The following is a 25,712-nucleotide window of genomic DNA, read 5'->3' on the forward strand; positions in this document are numbered from 1 at the left end:
TCCTCACTGCACCAAACCCAGGATGTTTACTTTTTTCTGCATTTCAATCAGCTGAGTAAATACAACTAGACTGGTAAACCTCTGTTCCTGCCAGCACAATGCCGCTGTGTTGAATCAAGGATTTAATTTAAACATTTCTGCAGATGATTTTTGGAAGTTCTATTTAACCTTTGTTTTCAATTTTCTACCTAACTCAGGATTTTTTTATGGCTTAAGCAAACCCACAGGACTGAAACAACAAGCTAATCTGGGGGCTGGGATTAGTCATGTCTCTTTAAATAAAATACATATGTTGAAGCACGAAAATGAGCAGATAATCACTTACACCCATACAACATATGGGGAGAGCGGGCTATGGCAACAGTTTTAAAAGAGGCATATCTTCAAAATGGGCTTCTCAGATTTGTGCCTGATGCACCCCATCCTTCACCTCCCACAACCTGGGCCAGACTCCCTGAAAGAGCCCAGCCTGAGCTTTGTAAGGTTTATATAGTAATAATCAAGGTTAAATCTTTACGTTTGGCTCCTACTTTTGGCTGTCAAGTTGTGCATTCTTAGATTTATTTCTTGCAAGCCTTTGAGCAAGAGACTTCTATGGAAAAAAACCAAAAAATAGAGGAGTACGGTGTGAGTTTTGTTTCCACTCAGAAACTTGAGAGAACATACACGATTTTGTTTAGTCATAAATTCAGGGCTGTGTGCCTTTAGCCGTGGCCATTTGAAACTTCCATGGCAGCCAGCAAGATGAGGAGGGCTCATTTTGGTGATTTGAGGATGGATTTCTGAAGGCTGCAATGCAGGACATTTCTGCTTTGTCCCTATTAATGGGATCTGAGCATGTGCTCTTGTGAATGCAGTTACAATGCCTAAAACCAGTATCTCCTGTGTGCTCAGAATAACCACGTTTTTCTAAGGAATTTCATGTTTTTTATCTTCAATTTCATTTCATTTTTAATCTTCCATTGTGGAAGATGGGATGGGAGCAGGTTTCTACAAGAGGAAGAAAACTGCAGCACAACTACAGTGATTAATGCCAGGATTAAACTATCTCAAGGTCCCTAATTAATAGCGCCTCTTTAGCAACAAAAGTTGCTCCCAGCTAAGACCCTGGGCCTCCCTGTCTGAAGGAAAGAAAATTAAATTTCCAGGATGACTTTCAGGTGAGTTTCTACTGCACTAAATGAGTTTTTCCAACAAACCCAGGACTGTAGCCTCACACGCTGCTCTTTGAAGGGGTCCCCACAGGTCGTGCTTTCTAAAGAGCATGCAGGTGGCCTATGGCACAACCCAAGCTATACCCTGACTGAAACAGCGACACAATAAAATGGGACAAAAAGGGAAACAAACTGGCAAAGCCCTTTGCCTTCTTTCTCCTGGGCCTGCAACTGCTCTTGGCAGCTACAGCTGATGTGTTGCTCTTCCAAAATAAACAAAATAAAATCTAGTTGCCACATACTACAGCATTGAAGAATGTCAGGAAGTCTGGTCTGGCCTGGGGAAACACTAACAGACTCAACCACAGCCAGGCAGCACCAGGGAGAGAAGGGATGGATGCCTGTGGGAACTTCAAAGGAAAGGTTATGTCTATAAGGATGAGAAAATGATGGCTTCTGGTCTCTGCTGAGAGAGATCCTCTCCCCTCCAGCCATTTGGAAAAATCCACTGTAACTTCAGGTGTAGCAGCTGCTTGGCCCCCATTAATGAACACTCTTAATTTGCTTGCAGGACTTGCATTTTGTTAGCTGAACAACTTCTCTCCCCCACCAATTTTCCAGCAGTTTTCCATGTCATTAACCAATGAGCCCCACACAGTACACAATGAGAGCTTGCAGCAAAGACAAGAGCTCAGATTTCACTAGATATCCTCAAGACTGCATCTGGATTACCATCAGTGTAGCTCTTCTTTTTTTCCCTTCCCTACAACCAGGGTGATTAGAATGAGCATTATTTAAATGGCTGCAGAACAAGCACTGCACTGCCACGCAATGCAAAGGCTTTGCCTGGAACCCTGTTTTGCACAGAGAATGGTGGTTAAGCATCTGGAAATGGGGATGGTTTGTTGTGCTGCAGCATCTGGCATGGGCTGGATGGAAATCTGGTGTGCAAGCTGCCACAGTGCACACCTGACCACCTGGAAAGGAGTTGATGGATGGAAAACGGAAGAGCCGTGCTGGACTATTCAAACATAATGTATTTTCTGTTGTCACACAAGGCTTCCCACAGGAATGTGAATATGAAAAAGACTTAGTGTAGTCTTGTCTGTGACAATCTGAGACATTTTGCACATCCAGCATCTTCCCAGCACAAAGGAGAGGCTCTGAGCCGCTCAGCTCCAGAAATCACCCCACACAGCAGCAACCCCCAGTGAAACAGCCTCACAGCTGCTCCAAAGAATTCCAGCTGCTAACACATCCTCATGAGGGGCCATCTGCTAGCAAGAGTGCATCAATACTGTGCTGATATGCCTACAGCCTCCACCTCACAGGCTACAGGTGTAAGCAGCACAGCAGGCCTTCACCATCCAAAAAGAGTTTACCTAGTCCCTGGCTTGAAAGATGTGCCTTCCCTGCAAGCTTGTAAAGGCTGGGGGAATCAATCTTCCAAAACAACACCTTCCTGAGTACATTCATTGACAGTAAATTAGTTTGTGCTCAAGAGCCTTTTTGTGCACCCTTTGCATCTCACTTTTGAGCCTCAGATGGGCCAGGAGTGAGATACGTGGGCAGAGCTCCCCAGGAAAAAACAATGCTCCTCTCTGCCCATCTCTGCTCGCCTGTGTTTGCCAACAAGCCACACACAGATGACAGAGCAATGGCCACTGTGGACTTCAAGCACCCAAAAAAGCCATTGTAAAAGGCTGGGAAGGAAAATCCCCTTCCAGCCTGTGTTTGGGGAGGCATGGTGAGAAGCTACACACACCACCCAAGAGGCAGCTTTTTGGGCATTCTTGTCTGTGTCACTTGATACTAAAGAGATCTCTAAAGGGCAGAAGAGATCTCCATTCTGGATCAATCCTTAAAAATTCTGTGTAAATATACCGAAAGAAGACATCAAACAGAACTATTTTGTAATGGCCCAGGTAAAAGCCTGCCACTTTTGGGGATGGTACCTCCTATGAAACGGAAGCCAGTATCTTCCTGGCATCAGTGGCAGGCACAGAAAACTCTTGCAGCTCTGAACAACATATCCCACATACGCAGGCTCACATCTTTTCCTGGCTACATGCCTCAAAAGCAGGACTAGAGCACGAATCTTGCTGTCTCAGTGGGCACAACCCACTGAACTGGCTCAGTACCAGCCTGTCATACAGGGAGAATGCCCCTGGCACAGGGTGAAGGACCACATATGTGGTTACCCTACTTCTCTCTTGAAATGCTGGGCTGAGCCAGAAAAGTTAACAAGGACAAAAATAAACCAGCTCTGTACTCATCAAATCTCTTTTAGGGTAACCCCTGGGTAACCAGTGCCCCACCACAGGAATGTCACAATCTCCCATGCTGGCACAATAATCCAGGGACTGCTCCTGAAGGTTAGGGAAGTTTATTTTTACAACTTTGCAGAGTGCCTACAAATCTATCAGCCACACAACATCTGGTTCAGGCACTGCCCTTTGAATGGTTTTTCTGTTGGTGCAGTAATTAAAGGTATCCCAGGTGACACCTGATCCCTTATCAAGTTCATTAATTTAAGTGGAGTTATTTGGCTCTCTATTTTCTATACTTCATAATGTATTTCTAACCTTTAAAGTGACATAGGCAAGGACCAGATTGCAGGGGCGCTTATTAACAGCCTATTAAAATATTTTATGGCCTTTATTTTTACGTTGCCATAGGGAATCAAGTATTTTGCTGTTGTTAAACGGGCTCAGGATTTATGTTGCGAGAGCTTCACCACGGCCTAACACAGAGTAATGCTAGGAAATGAGCTGGGAGAACAAGCTCTCATTCAGCTCTCCACGTGCTGTAAAGCTGTCACACGCAGATGGCAGCAAGGGGCCCTCCAATGCAGGCCCTTGGTTTGGTTTGTTTTATTAAATATAAACTGATACAACAAGACGCAAGGCTCTGGGACCTGGGTGCCTTTTTACTAACCCTGTAGACCCATGGAGGGTGGCTCAGAAAGGATCTTTGTGGTCCCCTGTGAAATAAATATTCTGTGGCTTTTTATTGCAGAGCTGCTCTAACACATCCACGTTCTGCAACTGACTTAGAGCCAATGACTGTGCAGGAAGACCACGATCTTACCTGCAACAACACTAAGACCATGTCTAGAAGACAAATATGATCTTGCTGAAAACTTCTCTCGAGATTGCAAGCCCCTTCTTCTCTAGGAAACCTCCCTCCAAGGTGAATTCCCCTCTCTGTTACAAATCTGCACTTCCTCCTAACTCAAGCCCATCCAACACTGAGACAACACATGTCTTGAATTTAGAGAGTTAATGGTGTCCTGCTTAGGTACTCAGAAATTACAATCAAGTCTGTTCTGAAATGCTTGGCTTGATAAACTTCCTGGGGTGAGCCTGGGGTCTTCCCGAGTTTATATTATGTTGCTCTTATTTTCTCAAGCATAAAAAGTAATTTGTAATGAAGCAATGCATTTGGAAGAGTATCAGCAACATACTTAAAAGTATTTTAATTGCTTGTGTTTTCAAAATGTTTTAATGAAGTCAAATCAGGAATAGACACTCATCTGCCAAAGAACCTATAAAATATTTTACAATGACATTATAATTGATGCAACTGGTTGTATAAATTCCTGGCATTTTAAACAAAGATACTAGAGATTAGCTCAAGAAGATTATTCAGTAGGCATTTATTATTTCTGCTTTAATTATAAGGGTTTTGTCGTTTTTCTTCTTCCCAGTTTTTAATTTAAATGTCATACTGTAAGATGATTTTGTGTGGGTAACTTTAGAGAGACTGCTCTCAGCGAGCAATCCCATAGCACTAATGCATGACAAGTAGCCATATTAAATAAATGTTATTAAATGTACCATGCCTTTAATGCCTCATCCAAGACCAAATGACAGACTATCTTTCTGGGATCAATCCTGGACATCCAGGAGGGATTGCTCCTCTAATTTCATTTTATAGCAGTGCAATGGCAGGAGAAATTGAGGCTACCTGCAGAGCAGACTCCCTACAACCCGGGTGAACCAGGACTCTGAGGGTTTCTGAGCTCACTGGGGTCTCCTGCATTTGTAAAGATGCCAGTTCCCTTTCCTCCCAACCCTCGAGGGAGAAGCTGCACCAAAGAAACTAAAACTTCACCCAAAGGACCATGCCAGGCCATGGCACACCAACGGCACTGCAAGCCTTGCTTGCTGAGAAAGTTTTTTGGGGGGGCCTGACCTGATTTAAACTAAAGCTGCATCTGCAAGAGCAGGTCAGCAGTAAGAACAACAGCCTTGCTGAGAGCTGCCTTGAAAGTGTGCAATTCAGACATCTTCTAACAAGCTCCCCTTACGCCTCTTCTCCCTCTCCTACCACGAATGAGAGAGGAGAACCCACTTCAAGCCGCGCTGCACCACGCTCTCCTTTCCTGGGTGAGCAGTAAAGCGCTGACTCCCAACAATTTCCTCCTCCTGAAGCTCATTAGATGGTTTTATTAATTAGCAGGCTCCCAATCTTATAATGTGCTGCACCTGAAATCTGGCTTGTGTTTTTGAAGAGAGTAATTAAAGCCAGAGGTAGTTGAATAAACAGGCACTGACAGAGACTAATACCCTACCAATATAATGAAGCAGCTTGCTAGACAGTAAGATGCCCAGGCTCAGATGTTAACCCAGTGCAAGGGCAAAACATGCTTTGGCTGGCAAGCACATCCACCCGCTGATGTGGGCACCCCCAGGAAAATCCTGGATAACTTTGCTGAAAGCAATAACCAGACTCGGGGGAGAATTTGGGTCATGGAATCTGTCAGGGGCCAAAACAAACAGAAAACAAGTAAGGCAGCCGCCCTCTGAGCACACAGAAGTAGTAATAATCAACAGTTTCAACACCTTCCCTGTAGAGACTGCAATAATTAGCTGGTAATTATTGGGCACAATTTCCTTTATGTAGACTAGAAGGTTACCTGCTTCAAGGACAGAAAATGTAGCTTTGCCTCCTTCGTGCAAAATTGAACGGAAAATGCCAACAACTGCAGCCAAATCCCAGTATAGTGCTTCATCAGGAGCCACTTGGTATCTTTTAGAAACCACTCTGCAGTGCCATAGCCCAAGGTATTATCCCTGGTTAGCACTGCTGCTGCCAGAGCTGGTTCCCCTGTTTCACACCTCAGAGGAATGAGGGAATGAACAGCAAAAGACAGAAACAGGCAGAGAAAAACCACTTACTTGATATTGTCGAGACATCCAGATTCAGGTTTCAGTATGGCAGTATGATGAAACATTTTATAGAGAGCAATCCCAAGGAAGATAACATTAAGCTGTAATGGAGGGGGAAGAAAAAAAAAAAGAAGGATTATGTGGCACAGCACAACAGGATGGGGAGAAAGTCAGCTCCTTCTCTGTAACAGATGGGTTACTGTAAGAAATTAGCTCATGGTACATTCTCTTTACAGAAAATTTCTAAGCATTTTATAAGGTGACCTGGCCTGTAGATTGCAGGACTGGTGATGCCATAGCCTTACCACAGCTGAGGCACTGCTGATACAAGGCTGGTTCTAACCTCAACTGTAGTGCTTCAAAGAGCATTATGGAAAATTTAAAATACTTGCTGTAAGGGCTTCTCTGTGTCTGAGACGTGTACAGTCATGAAAAGTCCCTCCCAGAATCCTACTTAGCCAGCCCCATTGTAATGAAGCATAAAGACACCTTTTTTTGGTGAATACACCTTTTAAACACATTGTAATGGGGCAGATGGGCAGGGAAATCACAACTGATGCTTAGCACTATGCAAAGCTGAATAAACAAAAATAAAAAAGGGTTTGATTTGTTCTGTAAAAGATATGATGGTGCTTCCATGCCTCAGTGTTCACAAGGAGGCCAATTCCTGGAAAGGAGTTTCCCAAAAAAACTAGTCCAGGATTTGAGACATAATCAAAAAGGGAAGATATCTTTTTATGAATGAATTGCTTAAGGGAAAAAAAAAAAAAAAACCACCCTAAGAGTTGTAGTTGGTGGCATGGCCCCCTTCCTGATGTGGAAGGCTGCTGAAATGGCTCCCAAGTTGCAGGAGAAGCAGAAGAAGCAGAGACAATGTCTGCATTGAAGTGAGAGTGCCTGGTTTTCTGTGCTAGCCAAACTGTAGCCTAGTCAAAACAAAGGATGGTTTATTTAAGCCATATTGTAGTGATTAAAGTATAAGAAAACTCCAGCTGTCTCTGAAGTTGGGTTCTCTACCTTGTTGCTGCATTAGCTGATATGCTGGCAATGTGCTAAACATGAAGTCACACAAGTTTCAACTTCTGCTGGTTAGGAAAAACCCTCATCAAACTTCTTTTCCAGTTTCAGACTTTTCTTCTTCCCCCCGCCCTTGCTCCCAAATTTCCCTTTTCTTTTTTCTTTTTTTGTTTTTGCATTATCAATGCAAAACTTCACTCTGGAATTCAAAAAGGGTGTGAGCAGTGAGTGGCATCAAAACAGTTTGGCACTTCTAAATGTCCAGTAGTAGCAACCAAACTCTGCAAGTGCCTGTTCTGAAGCTCCCTGGTCCATTTTGATCAAGTATTTTGCAATGCCAAGAGCCTCTCATAATGAGGGTCTAATTGCTATGCCAGGTAGGGTCAAAGAAGAACATGCCTTTCTCAAATTAATCTGTGTAAATTAAAGATAAAGAGAAAAGGGACAGCAAAAGTTTTATTTCTTGACCTGAGAGATGGAGTAGTTAATTAGGAGTTCTTACCATAATTATCAAGGTCGCTGGTCCTATAAAGCTCCAAATGAAGTAGGTGTCAAGTCGGAGCCAACATCTGTAATGAAACACAGGGGAAAGAAGGCATTCAAGGACTGCACCCAGGACATACATCAAGAGTGAGAGAGTGACAGAGAAGAATGTGAGCTGCAAAACACGCCGGTGGGAGACAGGAAATATTACATTGCTTGTTCATTTAAATGCTGAATTATGTGCCCAATTTCTGACAGTGCTATTGATGGAGTAAGATAATTACCTCTAGAGGAAGCGGGGAGAAAATGGCACAAGGCCTGTTTGCTAAGGCCTTCTGCATCTGTTGGAAAAACTCCTTAAACCGTGGGTTTTTTAAAGGAAGGGGTCTGAGGAACATCCACAGAGCTTTTTCTTTGCTTTGTGCTCCTCTTTGCTCTCCAGCTCTGATGCAATGCAAGCTGTCTGTCAGCTGTCGAGCGAGATGACATTTCTCTAGCAAGTACATCAGAGAAACTTTGGTGCAAATAGGAAGCATGAACTGGGTAACAGAAGGCTGAGGTTTAATTAGGTTCAGCAACTTCCCCTTTAAAGTGTTTTATTTCCCTGAACCTCCTGAGTATTTTGTTTCCACTAATGTTTCCAGGGTTGCATATGGTCTGCGCTATCACAAGAAGTTGATTCATGGCCTAAAACTAAATTATTAATCGCTTAATTTCAACCGCATTTAATACTCCCCACATTTTTTAAAGCCCCTGGGAAATTACATTTCCATTCCTAGTTCATTCCAGGCGACAGGAAGATAAAATGGAAGTGACTTGTTACAAGACAGACAAATGTAAATTCCAAGAAAGTTCCACATGATGTTTAAAATAATAATACCTTGTTGTCTTTGCAATGCTGCAAATCACAGTTCCGTTTATACACAAAGGACTGAGAAAGCATAAAACCACTCTTCTACTAAACATCCGACAGGATTTCATGATTAGGCAAGTGACAGGAACTGTATATATGAATTTATCATGGTGGTGAAGATAGTTCTCACAAATGACAGCTCTAGTGTATGTGCCTAATGCTTTTTCCCTTCCAATGGACTTTGCAACAGGCAGAAAGGTCTGTGCCAGCAGCCCCATGGGAGATGATCAGCAGGAGATGCCTGACGAGAGAATAAAGCATGCCCTGAACCTCTGTGGCTGGGAGAAGCCAAAATATGAATAAATTCAAACATGCAGAGAAAACTTCTCACTTCCCTTCCTGACCATATAAATTTCAGGTCTCATCAGCGTTGGAGATGTATTGATATATATACACACAATCATAAGGCTATTTGTCACAAATTAAAATACTGTCACTTCCGTAGCTGTCATTCCTGAACTGCCTCTGCAGTTGCTCATCCAGAATCCTCACGTGATAGCAGCAAAATCTTAATGCAAGAGGCAAACAGAGGCTTTCAGAGCGATTGCTAGGAAATCTTGTTTCTTCCGTGGTTGCTGAAGTTCAAGGTGATTTAGATGCAGCTGGTAATGGAACAACATGAGTGATTCGAAACTACTTGAGTCTGATTCCCTATAGGAAAAGGTTTATGTGATCATGACATCTGTGTATCACCCATAATAACATCTGAAATGTCACCCAATTGCAACTAGATTTGACAAAGGAATAGAGGTTTCAAGGATAATGAAGTCCCTGTAAAAAGTGCCTCCCCATTCCTGAACAAGGATGTCCGCATAGCAGCAGCTCACGTATTTACACGGCGTTTCAGACTTTATACCTACCCCATCCCCCTCAGGAAAAATGAGTAACTGGTGCTTATGCCTCAGCTGCTGCATATAAATCACAGAATACGCAGCCCCATCACTTTTTTTCTACTGATAATGAGTGCTGGTGTGTGGGAGAGGATTCAGAGGGTTGTGGGGCTTTTATTTTTTTTTTATGAAAATATTTTGAACTTTTTTTTTTGGCAGTTTAAAAATCAAAACAACCCCCAGCCCCTGCTGCCCAGAAGTTGGGAACACTGTATTTTAGTCACCATCAACTTAGTTTTCCTTCAGTGACCTGGATCTTGGAAAGTCTGGGGAAGAGGAAAAACAAATCCTCTCTTTACTTCTTGAAGCATGGTGATCACCATTCAGTTACATCTGCTGCAGCTGGTCTTGAATGCATATAGATTGGGACATGGGGAAAACCAGGGAAAGCTGAAATACAGAATGAGCAAAAAGCTGTGCCAGGCTCAGCAAAGAGCAAAGCAACTGGTACCTTTTCCAGACAGCAAAAAGAACGAAATTTTCCACCCCGCTCCCCTAAAATATTGGTCTCTTCATTTGTAGAAAACAACTGAGGATGCTGTGGATGAGAAACAGCAGAGGAACCAGGTCCTGCCATCAGGATAAGTGGGGCATGGAGCAAAAGGCATGGAGCAAAAGGAGCCCTAGGAGAGATGGCTTCACCTAAGCTGGAACACAGCTTGTGAAAAACAGAGAAGGCTTTTTTTAGGCCTCTCTGCACACTTCAAAGAATACAATGTAATTTTTTATTTGTTTGAATAGAAAATTTGCTTTTCTATGAAACAGTGTACAGTACTCAGTCTTGGGGGACTTAAAATATGGAGGTTTTGGTGGTCATCAGGAAGAGATGAAACTCTGAACCTGTTTAAGTCATACCTCATTAAAAATGCAAATTCAGACCAAAACATCAAAACACAGGCATCCCGCCAATTGCGTTGTGAGCTGTAAATTGCTAATCAGACAAGTACCACACTGAGCTTTTCTTGCCTTAGAAGACAAAAACCCACACGCACAATGAGCTGCATAAATGAGCTCCTCCAAACAAGGAAGCAATCAGGCAACTCACTTCCCAGAGTTGCTAATCTTGGGCTGCTGAGTTACTTGTGACCCTCCACGAGCAGCTGCGCTGTGAGCACGGACTTGCCACATTATTAGGAGTTTAGGCTGTGCTGCCATTAAGCAAACGAGCTCCTTCAGGGCTCAGTGCAAGGCCAGGGGTTATCAGGAAATGTGTGTATGTAGGGAATACTGCTCAAAACCCCACTGCTTCTTCTAGGAGTCACCCAGTGCATTCAATTCTCGTGACAAGCTCTGTGGCACTGCTCTCCTTTACTTTTTAATTTCCTCCTTTTCCACAGTGGCAACTCACTATATTCACCTAAAGCTTTGCCCAAGTAATAAAGACTACAAAGAGTTTACTCTATTTTCTGCATGAAGAGAAATCAAATACTAAAGTATCCCCGGTGTGCATTAAATATAACCAATAAACAATCATTAGCTGCCATTGGACCATAAAATTTGAAGAGCCCTAAACATATCATGTTGTTCATGGGAGCTCAGTGGTTTGTTTCATGTGGCTGTACAGCCTCCTTGTCAGGGTGCAGTAATGGGATATGTATGCACCAGACATGCCTTTCAAGGGTGCAATATAGGTTCTGCTTAATGGAGTTCAGCATCCACATAGCTCACGCTTCCTCCTCCAAATACTGGCAGCAGCACTGCAAATAAAACAAGTTCAGTGGAGCCACCCAAGACAGACCACATTGTTAGATGCTATTTTCTGAGCAGCATTTACATGCATGAAATGTCGGCGCCTGGCTGATGGACTCGGAGGCTGTGTACATACACAGGGCTTTCATTTTGCTTTCTGACAGCTGGATTGCTTACCATGTATATCCTTCTTTATAGCATTCCAAAAGGGGGGAAGAAGGGGGGAGAAACAAAAGAGAGATCCCTGCCATGATGGATTTGATCACCAGTGAATGAATATACCTACAAGTTTCTAAAATATATTGAACCACTCAAAGCGTAGCTGCTTTCCTCTGCAATTTGTGAGAGGCTTTGATATGAAACCCAGGTAAGTATGGAAATGTGGAATAGCTTCTTGCTGCTGATTTGGGATGGCCTGCTTCTAGCATGACCCCTCTCAAGGGCGGCTAAAGACATAATTGAGCTTTTACTGAATTTTAGATTTATTTTCAAACACTAACTACAAATGCAAACACTATTTTCTTTACTATTTTCTTTGCATTTTGCAGCATTGCCCACCATAACCCTTGACATCATATCCATCAAGGAGATGGATGGCCTTGGTTAACACACGGGATAAGTGTTTAAAAGATAAATGATCTATCTTTTAAATTTTTTTTTTAAATGCAATCCCAGCATCTTCTTTTGTGCGGCCAAACTGGAGCTGTGGCCTTTTAAGACCCAGCAGCTGAAGATATGGCCTGTAAGAAATGGTAACTCGGAAGTTCATGAGAGCACTGCCAGAATCTCTTTGGCAATGTGGGGGAACCACACTGTCTGCAGTGGGGTTTCCTGCTTTTCATCTTCATTTGAGAGGTTAGAATCAGAATAAGGTCAAACACAACATTTCTGCTTTATCTCAAACACAGTTGAGCTAGCCTGAATAGGATGATCTTTTAAGGGAATCTATGCTGCTGCTTAGTCACAACAGCAAATTAATCTCCTAATACAAGGGGTTTGGACTGTTCTAAAACAAACAAACAGCAAAAAAAAACAAAACTAGGAAAAGGATCAATCCCTATCCTTGAATTAATCAAGTGTATAAGAGTATCTTTATGGAGCAGCTACTCCAACATGCCAATACGAATAATAGGATACGGGACACTTCAAGAAAATCACAAGCATCAAGTGATGAGTAAAGCAGCAGAGGGAGGAGCAACTGCCTGTTCCTGGCTATGTAATCTGGGCATATGTTACAGGAGGGTTGGATTTAGAAAGGAAAATGAAATCAAGAAAACTCTACACTGCGTGTTTAAGCAAATCATTCTGAGATGTATGAATGGTGGCACCAAATGCCAGGCAAAAAACAAATAACACTAACAGCTCCATAAGTCCTGCTTAAACAAATGCAGTAAATAATGGAGGGAGGCAAGTAATATATTCCAGAGGATGTTTTACAAAAACCTGGCAAAACCAAGCAACTTCTTGCAATCAAATTATGTATGCCTGGCATATAGTTCACTACAAATTCTAATCAGTTCTACCCTTCTAATAACATTATACTGAAAAATACATCATCATCCATCAACCAGATGGAGCATGATAGTTATACAAAACATATTGTATGGTTTTTATTTTCCTCTGTGAGAACGTGATAAAATTGTACATTCTGGAATTAAAAATTATAAATAAATATTTTAGATTTGCAAATCTCTGTAAATATTTATTTGCAAAATATTATATATACATGTTTAATCATTTAAAATACCACTTCGTGCTGTGGTGAGGGAGACATATTTTACTGGCACACACACAGGACTGCTGCCTCTTCAATGCCAAGATAGCGAAGTGTTCGCCTTCAGGGAATTTCAGCCAAACTTTCTGCCACAAACTTCCATGCCACGGAAACATTCTGGCAACCAAGGTCTATTTGCAAAAGCCAAAGGGTGAACAGTGTGGAAAGTAGCCACAAAATACTACGCTGTAAACTGGACAGGTTAGGACAGTGCTCCAGCAATGGCAGATGTGCTGTCCTTTTCAGACTGCTGGAATATGTCTGAGGCTCAATGTGCCCGATGTAGGACACTGTGAAGAGCTATGTCCTCTACAGGAACACCATTGTTAAGAATAAATTTGTCTAAAGGGACAAGGCAAACTATTTCCATACCTGATTTAATAGGTGCTTATATAATGCTCAAGAGGGGGAGTGAATAGCAGAGCTTGTTGGGGCAGGAAGCAGGTGGCAACTGATGGAAAATCTTCTTCAAAAATGGCAATCAGCTGTTGTGCTACCTATTCTTTGCCCTCTAGGCCTGTAAAAGTCAGTCCAACTACTTTGGATAAATTGGTAGAGATCCTGAAAAACTTACACCCTCCTACCCTTATCTGTAGGAGATTTCCTTTCCTTTCCATACAGTGTGACATTTATACAAATTCAGGTCGCTGCCCTCCTACTCATGGGAGGCACACAACACAAATATCCATCTGGGATCCAAGCTTGCCTGCTGGCATGGTAATGGATCATGAGCAGTTCCACTGCTCTACAGATATGCTTTTTCAAAGAAAATAAAGGTTCATATATACAAATAAGGTTTCAGGCAAAAAATCTGCAGTTGAACCTAACAGAAAATCAAATGCTGCCATGGCCTGACATGATCTATGCCAAAAAAGAGCTTCAGAACCACCAATGGCTCTTTACTACATATGCCTTCATATTGAGCCCTTAACTCAGTTAAAGGGAGACTGGAAAGGCAGACTGACAAGGGAAGAAAAAAAAAAGTGAATAAAAACACACTGTTAATCCTATTGTAGCAAAGATGGCAAAGAGAATCAAAGGGTCAATCTTCCCCTTGTTTTCCATTCGACGGTGTTGCATAATAATCTAACTTGTGCTTTCATACCAGCTTCAGCAATGTTGAAAACACTTAAGAATATTCATAATGATAAATGATGTAGCTGCTCTGATTTGCAAAAAGCCTAATGCATTCCATAGTCACCACCTATTTTGCCTGCAGGCTCTGTTAATTTGATAGAGCAGTTTTAAAAAAAGAGGAAGAAAGCAGTATCTTCATCCAAATAAGAAATACTCTTTGGTTAGAGAAGGAGGATCTTGCTAATATAGTACCAAACTGAGACTGGGGACAGTCACCTCTTCTGATGTTATGCAATGATGTGACAAAATTTTCCTCGACTGACTTCCCTAGAAAATACCTTTGCAAATCATTTCATAGTGGGGAATCTGTCCTGCAAGAAACACAGAGACAAGGCAAGGCATGCCTCCCGGCTGAGCTCTGCCTGAACAATTCCTCTGGGCCCCTCATGTCCATTTGTTGCCCCCACTCCCATCTCTCCTGAGCAGGTGCAAGCAAAGCCAAGGTCACTCACACTTTGTCCGTGCCGTAGCTCCGGTAGTCCACTGCTGCCGACACGGCCACAATCAGCGCAGGCATGCCGTACCCCACCAAGTAGAAATACTTCCTCCGTGAGTGCTCGCTCTCAAAAACCTCCACCAGCATGATGTACAGCTGCACACCCTCCAGGAACATCCAGGTGAAAGCTGCCAGGAAGAAGAAGTGCAGCAGGGCAGCAAACACGGCACAGGCAATCTGCATGAGGATTGAAAAGAGCAAGGTGTGTGTAGCATGATTAATTAATGCAACAGTCAGGAGTACTCTTACTTGGAGGCTTAATAAAAATGAGGGTGTTCTTATCTTCCCTCTCCAAAGGAAGAACTTTTTTCACTTGGGAAATATGTGCCAATTGTTTTAAAATAGTACAAGCATATATAAGTGATACTAAAAGATGCAAAGGTAGGCACGTACACAATCATCAAAATAAGCACATGAAGATGTACACGGTATAAGCTCATTTTTACAACCTGCTTATTAAACACACACACACATCAGCAAGCAAACACATGCAGCCCCTGAAATCACAGCAGACATCAGCATGTGAGTCCCAATTATCAGCTGGGGGCCCAGCCCTTTGAGGACTCGTGCATGGAATGAAGGCAGTGCTGGAATGTCTCTCACTGCAGATGCACTGAGACAAGAGCCTGTGACAGAAGCAGAAAGTGCTTTGTCTCTTACCGGCTGGTCAGTCCGGTTGATGCCGATGAGGAAGAGGAGCTCTGCCACGAAGAGGCTGATGCACAAGTTCTTGTGAATCGTGTTGCGGTCGCTCTGCAGCCCACGGAAGAAGCAGAAGGTGAAGATGCAGATCAGGAGGCAGACCAGTGAAAGCAGGATGCCAACCCATGTGATGAAGTCCAGGAGCAGGTCGTGGACTGCATCGCTGTGCTGAAGGTAAAACAAAAAAATCTCATCAGGTGCATGATGCATGACTCCTAATGCACACAGAGTAAGGACATCTGTGGCACAAGGCATGAATAGCAAAAAGATTAAATGTACCTAAACTTGAACCCTGCAGCAAGAAAGCTGCAACCTGAAGCACAGACTCCAAAGCATCTTGCAAGCTGCAGGTGCCCTGGACAGACTCAAACCCCAAAACCTTGCAGAAGCATAACGCTGTTGATGAAAATACTGAGACATCAGGGCTAGTCTTGCGTGCAGCTCAATCTTGCACAAGCATGGCATGGAGTGCCTGGACACCCAGTATACAGAACCATTGAACAGAGTGATTCAAGTGTAAAAAAGCATTTCATGCTAACAACATCACGTCCAACAACTGCAAGTCCATTACAAGCATTTGCCAACAGTGAAAAAAGACTCTCTTTAAATGTTCAGAGATGCATGAACTTGGAGGCTTTGGAAAGAAAGAGATTGCTTAATTTTTTTTTCTTTTTCCACAGGGGAAGGAGAAAGGAAGTTTGATTTTTCTTTTACAAACCCTGGAGTTATATTTTAGAACTCCTGGGAAGTCAGATTGATCCTGAGAACACTACCCAGAAAAAAAAGACAGACCTTTTAACATGAATTTGCTTTTAAACTGTAACAGTACAGTGATTTTAAGACAGCCTGGAAAGTGACTGATTCCCTGTGATGAACTTTTAACATGGATGTACTTCAAAGCCATGCAAACAAAGCCAATGCAAAACTAGGCAACAAAGTTTTCTGAGAGTCAGGATAGGTGAGCCTTGGCTCTGCTGACAAAACCCTGCTGCACTGCTCCTGAGCTAACACTGCATGTCCCTCATGGAAAGAGGAGGCACGTGATGAGACCCTCCTGGTGAGAGCATCGCACTACCTTCCCTATTCAGGCTGTAAAACTCATCCATAATATAATAAAATAAATAAATAATAAAACTCATCCATAAATAAATAAAATAATAAAACTCATCCATAATATTCCCCAAGCTTCCACCAGATGTGGTGAAAATATAGATATCATTACGTAACAAAATGTAAATAAAACACAAGAAATGCATGGAAATACAGATGACTGCTTGGGTGTAAGTAGTTAAGAGTCAATGAGCTGGGGAAAAGACTGGCTGGACATCTCTGGGGGCATTTCACAAAGACCAGGGCACCTCCAAGCCCAGCTTTGTGGCCCATCAGGTTGTGTTACAAACGGTAATCACATTCTCCACCATTTCTGGCATTTCGACGACTTGGGCATTATGGAGGCTGGCAAATACAATAGTGTCACACTTCAAAAAGCCAGGGCAAAGTGGAAACATTTTCTCTCCATGGGATAAAAGCTTATGACAGATGGAGGGAAAAGGTGATTAATTTATCCACTTTCTTTGCCTGCTTGCCAATGATAAAGCCGCATCAAATGTCAGGCCTTTCCCAATATACACACTGCTATGTCGGCGCACGCAAGAAATATCTCAAACCTTTCGGCACCAGCATGAGTGATAGGCATCAAATGATAATGAAAGATGGATTCTCTGCTCCATCCCTTCCACGCTGGAAGTTTTGTCTCCAGGAAGACTTGGAGGTGGAGAGATGGAGGGCTCCTTTGCCCAAACCCCCTTGCATCTCTTTCCAACTATTTCCGATACCTAAGGAACTAGAGGTCACAAGTCCAATGGGGAGACAAAAAATCATTGTGTGCCTTCTGTGGCTCATGACAGAAATGCCTATTTCAGCCAGCTCATCCAGCAGCGCCCAGAAACCTGACAAGATGAAGAACATCATTCCCCTGGCAGCTGCACATTGCTTTATCTCAGTGTCATTCCAGATCATCCATCCCTCTTAACTCTGCGGAAAAATGTTAATGCAAACCTTGCACCTTGCAAATCATTCTTTCTTTTTTCTGAGGCTGCGGGGAAATGGCAGGAGAACATCTTCCTGAACAAACCCTCATCTGATTAGATTGGCCTGCCAGGCTGAATGGACCAAGAGCTTTTGGGCTGGGCAACAGCTAATGCAGGTGGGTGCAGAGAGGGAGAAAAGAAACAGGCAGACTTTGGCCAGATGCACACACCCCACCCAGATGGGGCCAGATTCATCCATCCCAAGACAAATTTAGCATGGTGCAGGGAAAATTCTCCAAGGGCTTCTTCTCTCATGGGTCCCAGCTCCTGCACCTCTTATCACAATACCACAACTCTGCTGAATTTAAGATATGATGCAGAAATTACAGGTGGGTTTGTTCTTGGAAAGGGATCCTACCATCTAGGTTCTTTGCCTTCTTCAGGGAAGGGCTGCTTGCCCAAGAAGCTCACCATTCTTAGCAGTAAATATGCTTCATTGCTGTATCATTATTATTATTACTATTATCACTCTTACTGCTTTTCTTTTTAATATTAATTGTAAAGAAAATACTGATTTTATGTACATAACACTCATCCCTGGAGTGCTGGGAAATAACCATAAAAACAACTTCTCCATAATTACAAACTCCCTCCCCAAACTCAACAAACTCACAAAAGAACAAACAGAAAGGAATAATAACAATAAACTGGGAACAAGAGCAATTTAAAAACACCTCAGGGAAAAAGAAAATATGAATTTGTAGGTTTTCTAGTAAAGTCCAAGAGAAGAAGTGAGCTGAATTTTAAAGGCTAGGTACACTCCAGCCTGTATGGGATGCCCAACTTCAGGTGCTGCTGCAGAGCAAACGGATCAGAGAAGATTTGATAAGCCCTGGCACCTCCCCATGGCAGTGCCAACTGCTCCCTCAGGGCAGGCACATCCAGAGCTTGTACACCAGCAAGTACAACAAAAGGCAACTTGCCTTCTGCTGGAGACTGAAACTTGTAAATTACTGCACTGTTACATCAATCAGAATAACATGGGAAAGGGAACAACAGTGGCAACCTCTCCCAATGCCATGAGGTTTTCCTTGCCATCACCTGATTGCTGTGTGACAAACAAGGAGCAGCAGAAGCTGGCTTACACAGTTGGTATATGGACTTCCAGGGTTAAATATGATACAGGGTACACTGAGATTTTTTATGTAGGTCTCAGCCTTCAAGCCTGGTCTCAATCACAGAAAAATGCAAGAAGAGCAAATTTTCTCTTTACCTCTCCAGCACAGTTCAGAACTCCTTGACTGAGGATAAAACAGCTCAGATGTCCATGCTAACCATTGAATCACAGCATGGTGAAGGTTGGAAGGGACCACCAGTGGGATTGTCTGGTCTGAGCTCCCTGCTCAGGTCCAACTGGACTCTGTGCCACTGATCGTGACCCTCTGGGATCTGCCATTCCCAGAAGATCCCTAGGAATATCTTTCCAGCTCAATGAAAGCCCTAGGGTCTCCAAAGCATGCAACACCCATCTCAGTCCACCAGTGTATTGACTACAGTCACCTCTTGCTCTCAATGATCTTCCCAAATACTTGGGCAACCAGAAGAGCCCATGAGAAATACCAGATATCAGCCCAAGAGACAATTCCCGACAGCATCAAACTAACAACTCCTTGCCCAAATGCACCATGGCTCTCCAGACTGGTGCTACATGGCATAGCTTGTAAGACACTGAGGTTTGTTACCACTGAGCTACATTCGCTTCACAGAATAAGCTGACACACAAATTATTTTTAGCACAGGAACAACTTACTAAGTTGTTCCTTACAAAAAACAACACACTTCAGTGACAGGGTTTCTATAGTAAGTATGTTTTACATTTATGATTTAGTAAATGTAAAGCTCAGTGAAAAGAGATGTCTCTGGCTTTGGGATAAAGACCTGTTTTTTTTTCCAGTGGGGCCAAGAGCCGTAGGAGGAGAGTGCTGACAGGGATTTGTGCAGGAGGAGTTACAGGAACACTGGTAGCAACCACAGCAGGGTGAGCAGGCAGCCCCAATATTATCCAGGCTGGGAAAATCAATGAGCAGCTCTGGCAGTGCCTGTACACCACAGCTGAGCTAATAAAAACAAATCCCAGGGAATGTCAGCTTATGACAGAACGGCTCTCTCTGAGATGAACAGCCATTTCCTCCCTTATTAAAAACATCAGCAGAAGAAAACAGCAGCCAAACCAATCTGCCAGCAGCAAAGGACACATTCCTTTGCCTAATCTGTCCTTCCAGGAATGGAAGAAGTAATATTTTTGGAGGTGGAAGAATAAGCAAGCAGTAAATAAAAACACAATGTCATCAAACTAGCTCAAATATGACCTCTCAGTGCCTGGTGGGAGCTGGCAGAGTGCTGGGCTGGGCAGAAACCCAAGTGGGACAGGTTTGAACTTCTGTGCATTGCTGATGTTGCTTCTTGGATTTGTAGGTCTTTGGAGGCGTGCAGGGTCTCTCTGCCCTTTTTCCCCCATCTCTGGTGGTGAGAGGATTTACTGCTATGACCTGGCTGTAATGCTTTGCTGGCTATGTGCAAAGGGCTGCTGAAGAGGCAGATGGTTTTGTAGATGTGTCAAAAGCACCAGCTGGGGCACAAGGACTGGGAGGAAACCCCAAGGATTCCTGAAGTGCATCCGAGCTGGCTAAAGGCATCACCTGCTGTGGCTATGAAAGCATGAGAGGCTTCAAGAGAGATTTTCCCCTTCTGTGGCCAAGAGGACTGTGAGGTGGGGGGGATCCCTTTGCTTTAGCACCCATCCTCTCCATCTGCCCCAAGGATGCACCCAGGGAGGTAGGCAGCTGTGCTCCACAGTGAATACAGCACCCATGGACCTGGTACGCATTTCCTCTGGGCTCTGCAAACGTGATGCAATCATTGGCACCATCAGGTACTAACCCAGGAATAAAGAGAGCAAAATTCCCACCTGAAGCCCCTGTGTGACATTAATGTCTTCTTACTTAGGCCATTCACAACAAGGCTCAGATCCCTGAGCGCCCTACAAGGTGGGCTAGTCATCTTTTCTATCCTTGCCTTAGTCCACAAAGCTGCCTTTGCATATTCTGCACAGGCAGCACAAATGAGCTTCCTCCTCTTCTGCCTTCCTCAGAGAAATGAAGCCCCCCGAGCAGAACTCCCACAAACTTCTCCCCAAAAATGCAACAGCCTTCCAGCGACTGCCAGAAGCAGCAGCCCTTCTAAGCCCTAGAAAGCCCCATGGCCAGAACAAAGCTGTAATGGGGACAGGTGTGCCTAGAGAAATGGGTACAGACCTCACCTCACCACGTGTCACAGACACTACTGCAGATACAACACATGGCAAGAGCCCACTGTCTCCCCTGTACTCATCAACCCCATTGCAACTGAGAGGCAGCTAAGGTCAGATTCAGTTGTGGAGAGGAGGTGAGGCTTAGGAATTACAATTGCATCCATCATGCTGCTCTCCCATGATGGCTGGATTTAGGCAGCTCTGATTACTCACATGGCATCTCCAACCCAAGAAATGAGCTACAGAAGTTGTGCCAAACATGGTGTAGACATCCACCCAGCCAAGCAGCCAGAAATGTGAGTTTCTGGAAAAAGCCTGGTCGCAGTGTCATCAGCTTCTGCTGTCACAGCGATGGTCCTACTCAGCCCAGTGCCGAGAGACAGTGGGACATGGTTCCACCACAGCACAGCCACTACCTTTGCTTTGGCCCTCACATTCACCCTGCTCTTGGCCAGAAAGAAAGGGTGCAGCAAGACACAGATCAAGGCTTAGCACTTGCCAGTGCGTGAAGCAATAACTCCAGCCTGCTCCTCTACTGCTACATTCCACTTAAGACTTCGTATATTTCTATTCCTTTCTCTCCTTAGCTTGCCTTATGCTTCCACTCCCCAAATAATTAGCACAGTGTAACCTTTTTGTGGTAAAGAAAAACACCTGAAACTTTCCTATTAATTGCAACATTAAACACCTTTCTTTTTTTCCTCCTTTCTATTTGTATTTAAAAAAGAAGAGTAAGATCTGGCACTCACTACATACTGATAAGCAACATTTATCTACCCTGGGGGTACCTTTGCTTATTCTGGTTTGGGTGGTTTTTTTAATTGCATTTTCCCACCAGCTCTGAACTTGTTTTCTGGCTGCATAATTTTCCCATGATACATTTAAGATGCATCTGCTATAATTAGTATGATGCAAAGCACAAGCTTATGAAAAACAACTTGTAAATTTTGAATAATTCTACAGCAATTACATAGGTAGGAATGGCTTATTTAATGATGGGATTTGTTCCACAGCATGGGAGCCACCACATTTTTTTTTTTCAGTGGCTGGAGGGGGACCTGGAGGTGAGGGTTCACTGCTTTTCCCAGCAGTTCTGCATCCTGCTTGTGTACACAGCCAGCTCTTGGTCTTGGATGCTGTTATTTTACCCCAGTGGGTGAATAAGAAACTCCGAGCCCAACTTATTTTAACAGGCAGAAAGCGTCTTCAAATTAAATTCTCCTCCTAATCAGGTACTGTCCAAGTCAGACCAGAATTGATTCCAGCAACTTCTACTCTTCAAGCACACCAATAAATCCCTGATGCCACGGTCAGCTGGTGGCATTTTCTGTCCCTCTGCACAAAGACATATTGCTTTTTCACACTGGAGAGCCAGATGGCCATCAATCACCTCTCCTCAGCGACGCTACCTTGCAGCTCCACCTTGCCACACACACTCTGCTAATAATTACACCTCAGCCCAGATCCCACAGGGCGGCCACTGAGACCCCCTCTGGAGAACAGGCTCTTGTGCCACGTTAGCAGGCAGGGAGAGCATTCACAAGCAGATGTGACACTTGTCAAATTGGGCCTGTTTTTTTATTAGCAGGACGAGGATGTCTGCTCCCCACGATGCCCAGCTTTCAGTCTCATTAGGCAGGGTGCTGTGGAAACTCTTTAATGCAAAGGATGTCCCCTATGGATCCAAAAATTCAAACAACTGAAGTCAGGAAACTACAAATCTCAATCATGGGAGAAAATTGTTTCTGTTGCACAACTCCAAGAATATTATCAATTATTGTGAGAGATCCTGGTCATTGCCAGAACATTGGTCTAAGAGGTCTTGCAGAAACACACTACGTCATTTCCCCGTGGATCATTCCACCTCCAAGAACACTAACACATCATGGAATGACTGAGGAATGCCTTTTTGAACCAGCCACAAGATAAAAAAATGGCCCAAAAGCATATCTATGAGCAGTGAGCATGAGTCAATGAATGACAACAACCCCCATTTGTTTTTAAACCTCCACTATTCTAAACCAGCAGGTATTGTGCTGCCAAGACTTTAAAATCAACTCATTACAATGGCATAGGAAATGTCACATAGGCCACCTTCTATGCCAAGAGCCACACGGTCACCTCCACCATGGGAAGAGCAAGGTGACAAGCAGCTGGCAGGACAAGTTGCAAATGTCTGCATATTTATATCTGAAATATGTGTCTCTGTTATGTGGGAGGAAGCCCTGCCCTGCCTTTGCCCTCAGGCCAGGATGATCACTGAGGTGGACATGCCAGGAAGCTGTCCGGTTCTATCAGAGTCAACAAAGTGGAGCCAATTTGGCTCTTACAGCAATGGTACTTTGGCTGCAGCCAAATGATAAAACATGACCTGAAAGTCTTGAGGGCAGTTGTTAACACCCAGAAACAGCCACTAGCTAATAGCACACTGGCTTGGCACTCGGGAAGCTTCCAGCTGCAGCTCTTTCCAACCTGCTGGATGAACATGGGCGAGGAAGGGTCTTAGACACTTTTCCTGCAAGTGGAGATAACAGCAGCTCCACTTGTCTCACGAGGTTAGGATGGGAAGTGCAGACAAGGCTGACCTATTTGCAGTCTGAGAAGAGGCTTGCTGAGCACTGGGCTGTATCTGCAGCACGCAGCAGGGATCGCCCCCATTCTCAGCAGTGGAGAGGATCACTATCGGCACTGCCCAGCTGCAACCTCTGACTTCAGAGACTCGGGCATATCTGTTAATTCCAGGTGCGTGATAACGAGCCAAACACACGCTTCTTATGAAAATTCAAGCAGTTGTGGGGAATTGGCAAGACCAGACCTGGACTGCAGAATGCCGTTAAGCTGTAAATATGTGCTCTGAATAGGCCTTTTCTTCAGGCATCTCCCAGGACAATGGCACAAACATCTAATGGCATGTTTCCTGGACGGACTAGGACTGACTCCAGCAGAATGAAGTAGTTACCACAACTTGCAGGAGCAACAGATATATCCTGCCCCTCTCAGCTGGACACAGCTGTTGTGTGAAATGTGCCCCCAGGCTCCCATTTCTTTTTTTGCAGAACTTCTGTCATACATGATGCTTATTTAATATGTATTTTATTGCAGCTCTTCACATTCCTCTTCAGATTATTAAGTGGAACGGAAATACACAAAGCAGTGACACTGGAAGACTACTTTAGAAAAAGCAGTTTTAAAACCATAATAGATTTTGTGGTTATGCTGGTTATAGAAGTGAATCTGAAAAGTTCTGCCTGCATGGAAGATGCCAGTTCCATATCTAGCTCAGAGCTGTGGATTTTGCTACTGGGCCAGGCACATGGAATAGAGACACCACAATAAAGAAAATGACTAGACCAAAATCTCTTGAAAATTTCTTGGGCATCAGGGCCTTCTCTTCTTTCTCCAGCAATTTAGACTGTCCTCAACCAAAGATAGCCAAGGCAGCTCAGGAAATGAAGGATCATCTCAACCATTCTCTTAAGTAAAATCCCAAATGTGTGCTTCGCTCCCTAAACCACTGCTACCATGAGGAACATCTACCTTCAGGAGTAACTTCTTTAGCTTCAGTGGGGTTAGTCATGTGAAAAGCCAGATTTACACCATAGGCCTAAATGCAGGCAAGGGAACCAGCTGGTCATGTACTGGCCTCAAGTAGATGCCCAGTCTATACAGGATGGTATCAGAAGCTTCCCTCTCATGTGTCACATTCTGCATCTCTCTGTCACACAGTGAGATGCAGACAATGTATTTTCCCCTTAGCTGGAAGGAGGAAACCACTACTGGCTCCACACATGCACCTCACACAAACACATGTGGCAGCATATCTTCAGCTGCTGCCAGCAGGACACCCAACCTTGCCCCTCATGAGATGGACTGCACCTTTCTGTCTCCCCACCCTGCTACTCCCTGGTGACACAAGAGGACCCTATGAGAAAGAACCCAGCCAGGAGATGTCCTGTACTAGTCAGCAAAGGATACAGCAACAGCTAAACCTGCTCACTCACCATCCCCAGCTCAGAGCTGCCCATGCCAAGAGCCCAAGACAGGCTTTGCATTGGTGTGACTATTTCCTGTTTCACTGCAGAGCAGAAGGAAGACTTACACCAGATGGTTTCTACTTGCAGAGTTACTGTCACACAGCAACCTCCCTGCTCAGCTCCAATGGTAGCAACAGAACGGTGCCACACACTGACCACTTTCCCTGCCCAGTGCATTGGCAGCCTGGGAATCTGCAAGGCCTACCTTAACTTCCACATGTGCCATCAGGACTGCAAAGTTGGTGAGGTGGTTGCAGGAGCAGGTGGTGTGTGTCTTGTTAGTTGTCAGGAGGCGACAGCCCTGGGTGGACCAATACCCTGTCATCGTACGCTTCGTGTAGCTCCAGAATGAACAGTTTGGGTTAAAATTTTCTTCTGACTGCTGCAGGGAAGAAATTAATAAATGCAGTAACAATGATAGGCTCTCAGAGATTTCTAAATGCACTATTGAGGCTCTTTGTAACTCTCACCCTTTAATTTTAGATAAACAATTAGCAGCGGTTTATGCGTCAAGTATTACTTGCCAATACCAGAGAAAGTTAGATTGTTGCTGCACTCTTTGCTAATGCAAACTTACTTCTTTGTTCTTGATTAATTTCAGACATTGACTAAATCCAGCTCTTCAAAACCAGACTGCTTCATTTGCATTGCAGAGCAGAGAAATTAATTGCTTTAAGCAATCAACTTTTGCAACGACCGAGCTTGGCTAGCAGGAGGACTAGCTGTCCTCTTTCACTGTAATTCCACTTCCCTCTAACATCCCCTGCCACCATGATAAAATAACATTATGGTCTATTCTAATTTATTGGTAGTTTTTAATTACAGAATGATGCGTGTCAGCAACCGAGCAATGGGCATCAGCTCAAAGGAGACACTTTCTTTACTTCTATTAATGCAATGTAAAAGACA

The 25,712-nt window shown here is 43.8% G+C and overlaps 1 protein-coding gene across 13 annotated transcripts in view; it reads right to left on the reverse strand.

Moving 5' to 3' along the window:
* The window catches only part of ADGRL3 (adhesion G protein-coupled receptor L3), a gene marked incomplete at its 3' end in the record, with an annotated part of 313,409 nt that overhangs the window by 46,419 nt on the left and 241,278 nt on the right, over window positions 1-25,712 (reverse strand). For 12 of the 13 annotated variants that reach the window (XM_084204550.1, XM_084204547.1, XM_084204551.1 and 9 more), the window contains 5 exons: window positions 25,009-25,185; window positions 15,388-15,597; window positions 14,684-14,904; window positions 7,848-7,914; window positions 6,338-6,429 (listed from right to left, as the gene is read on the reverse strand). In XM_084204550.1, the coding sequence (XP_084060676.1) occupies window positions 6,338-6,429; window positions 7,848-7,914; window positions 14,684-14,904; window positions 15,388-15,597; window positions 25,009-25,185 (767 nt within the window). The remainder of the gene's footprint in view (window positions 1-6,337; window positions 6,430-7,847; window positions 7,915-14,683; window positions 14,905-15,387; window positions 15,598-25,008; window positions 25,186-25,712) is intronic. The other variant, XM_084204553.1, reaches the window with a different exon arrangement.

This window comes from Fringilla coelebs (assembly GCF_963513975.1).
Source record: "Fringilla coelebs genome assembly, chromosome: 4".
Taxonomy (NCBI): domain Eukaryota; kingdom Metazoa; phylum Chordata; class Aves; order Passeriformes; family Fringillidae; genus Fringilla; species Fringilla coelebs.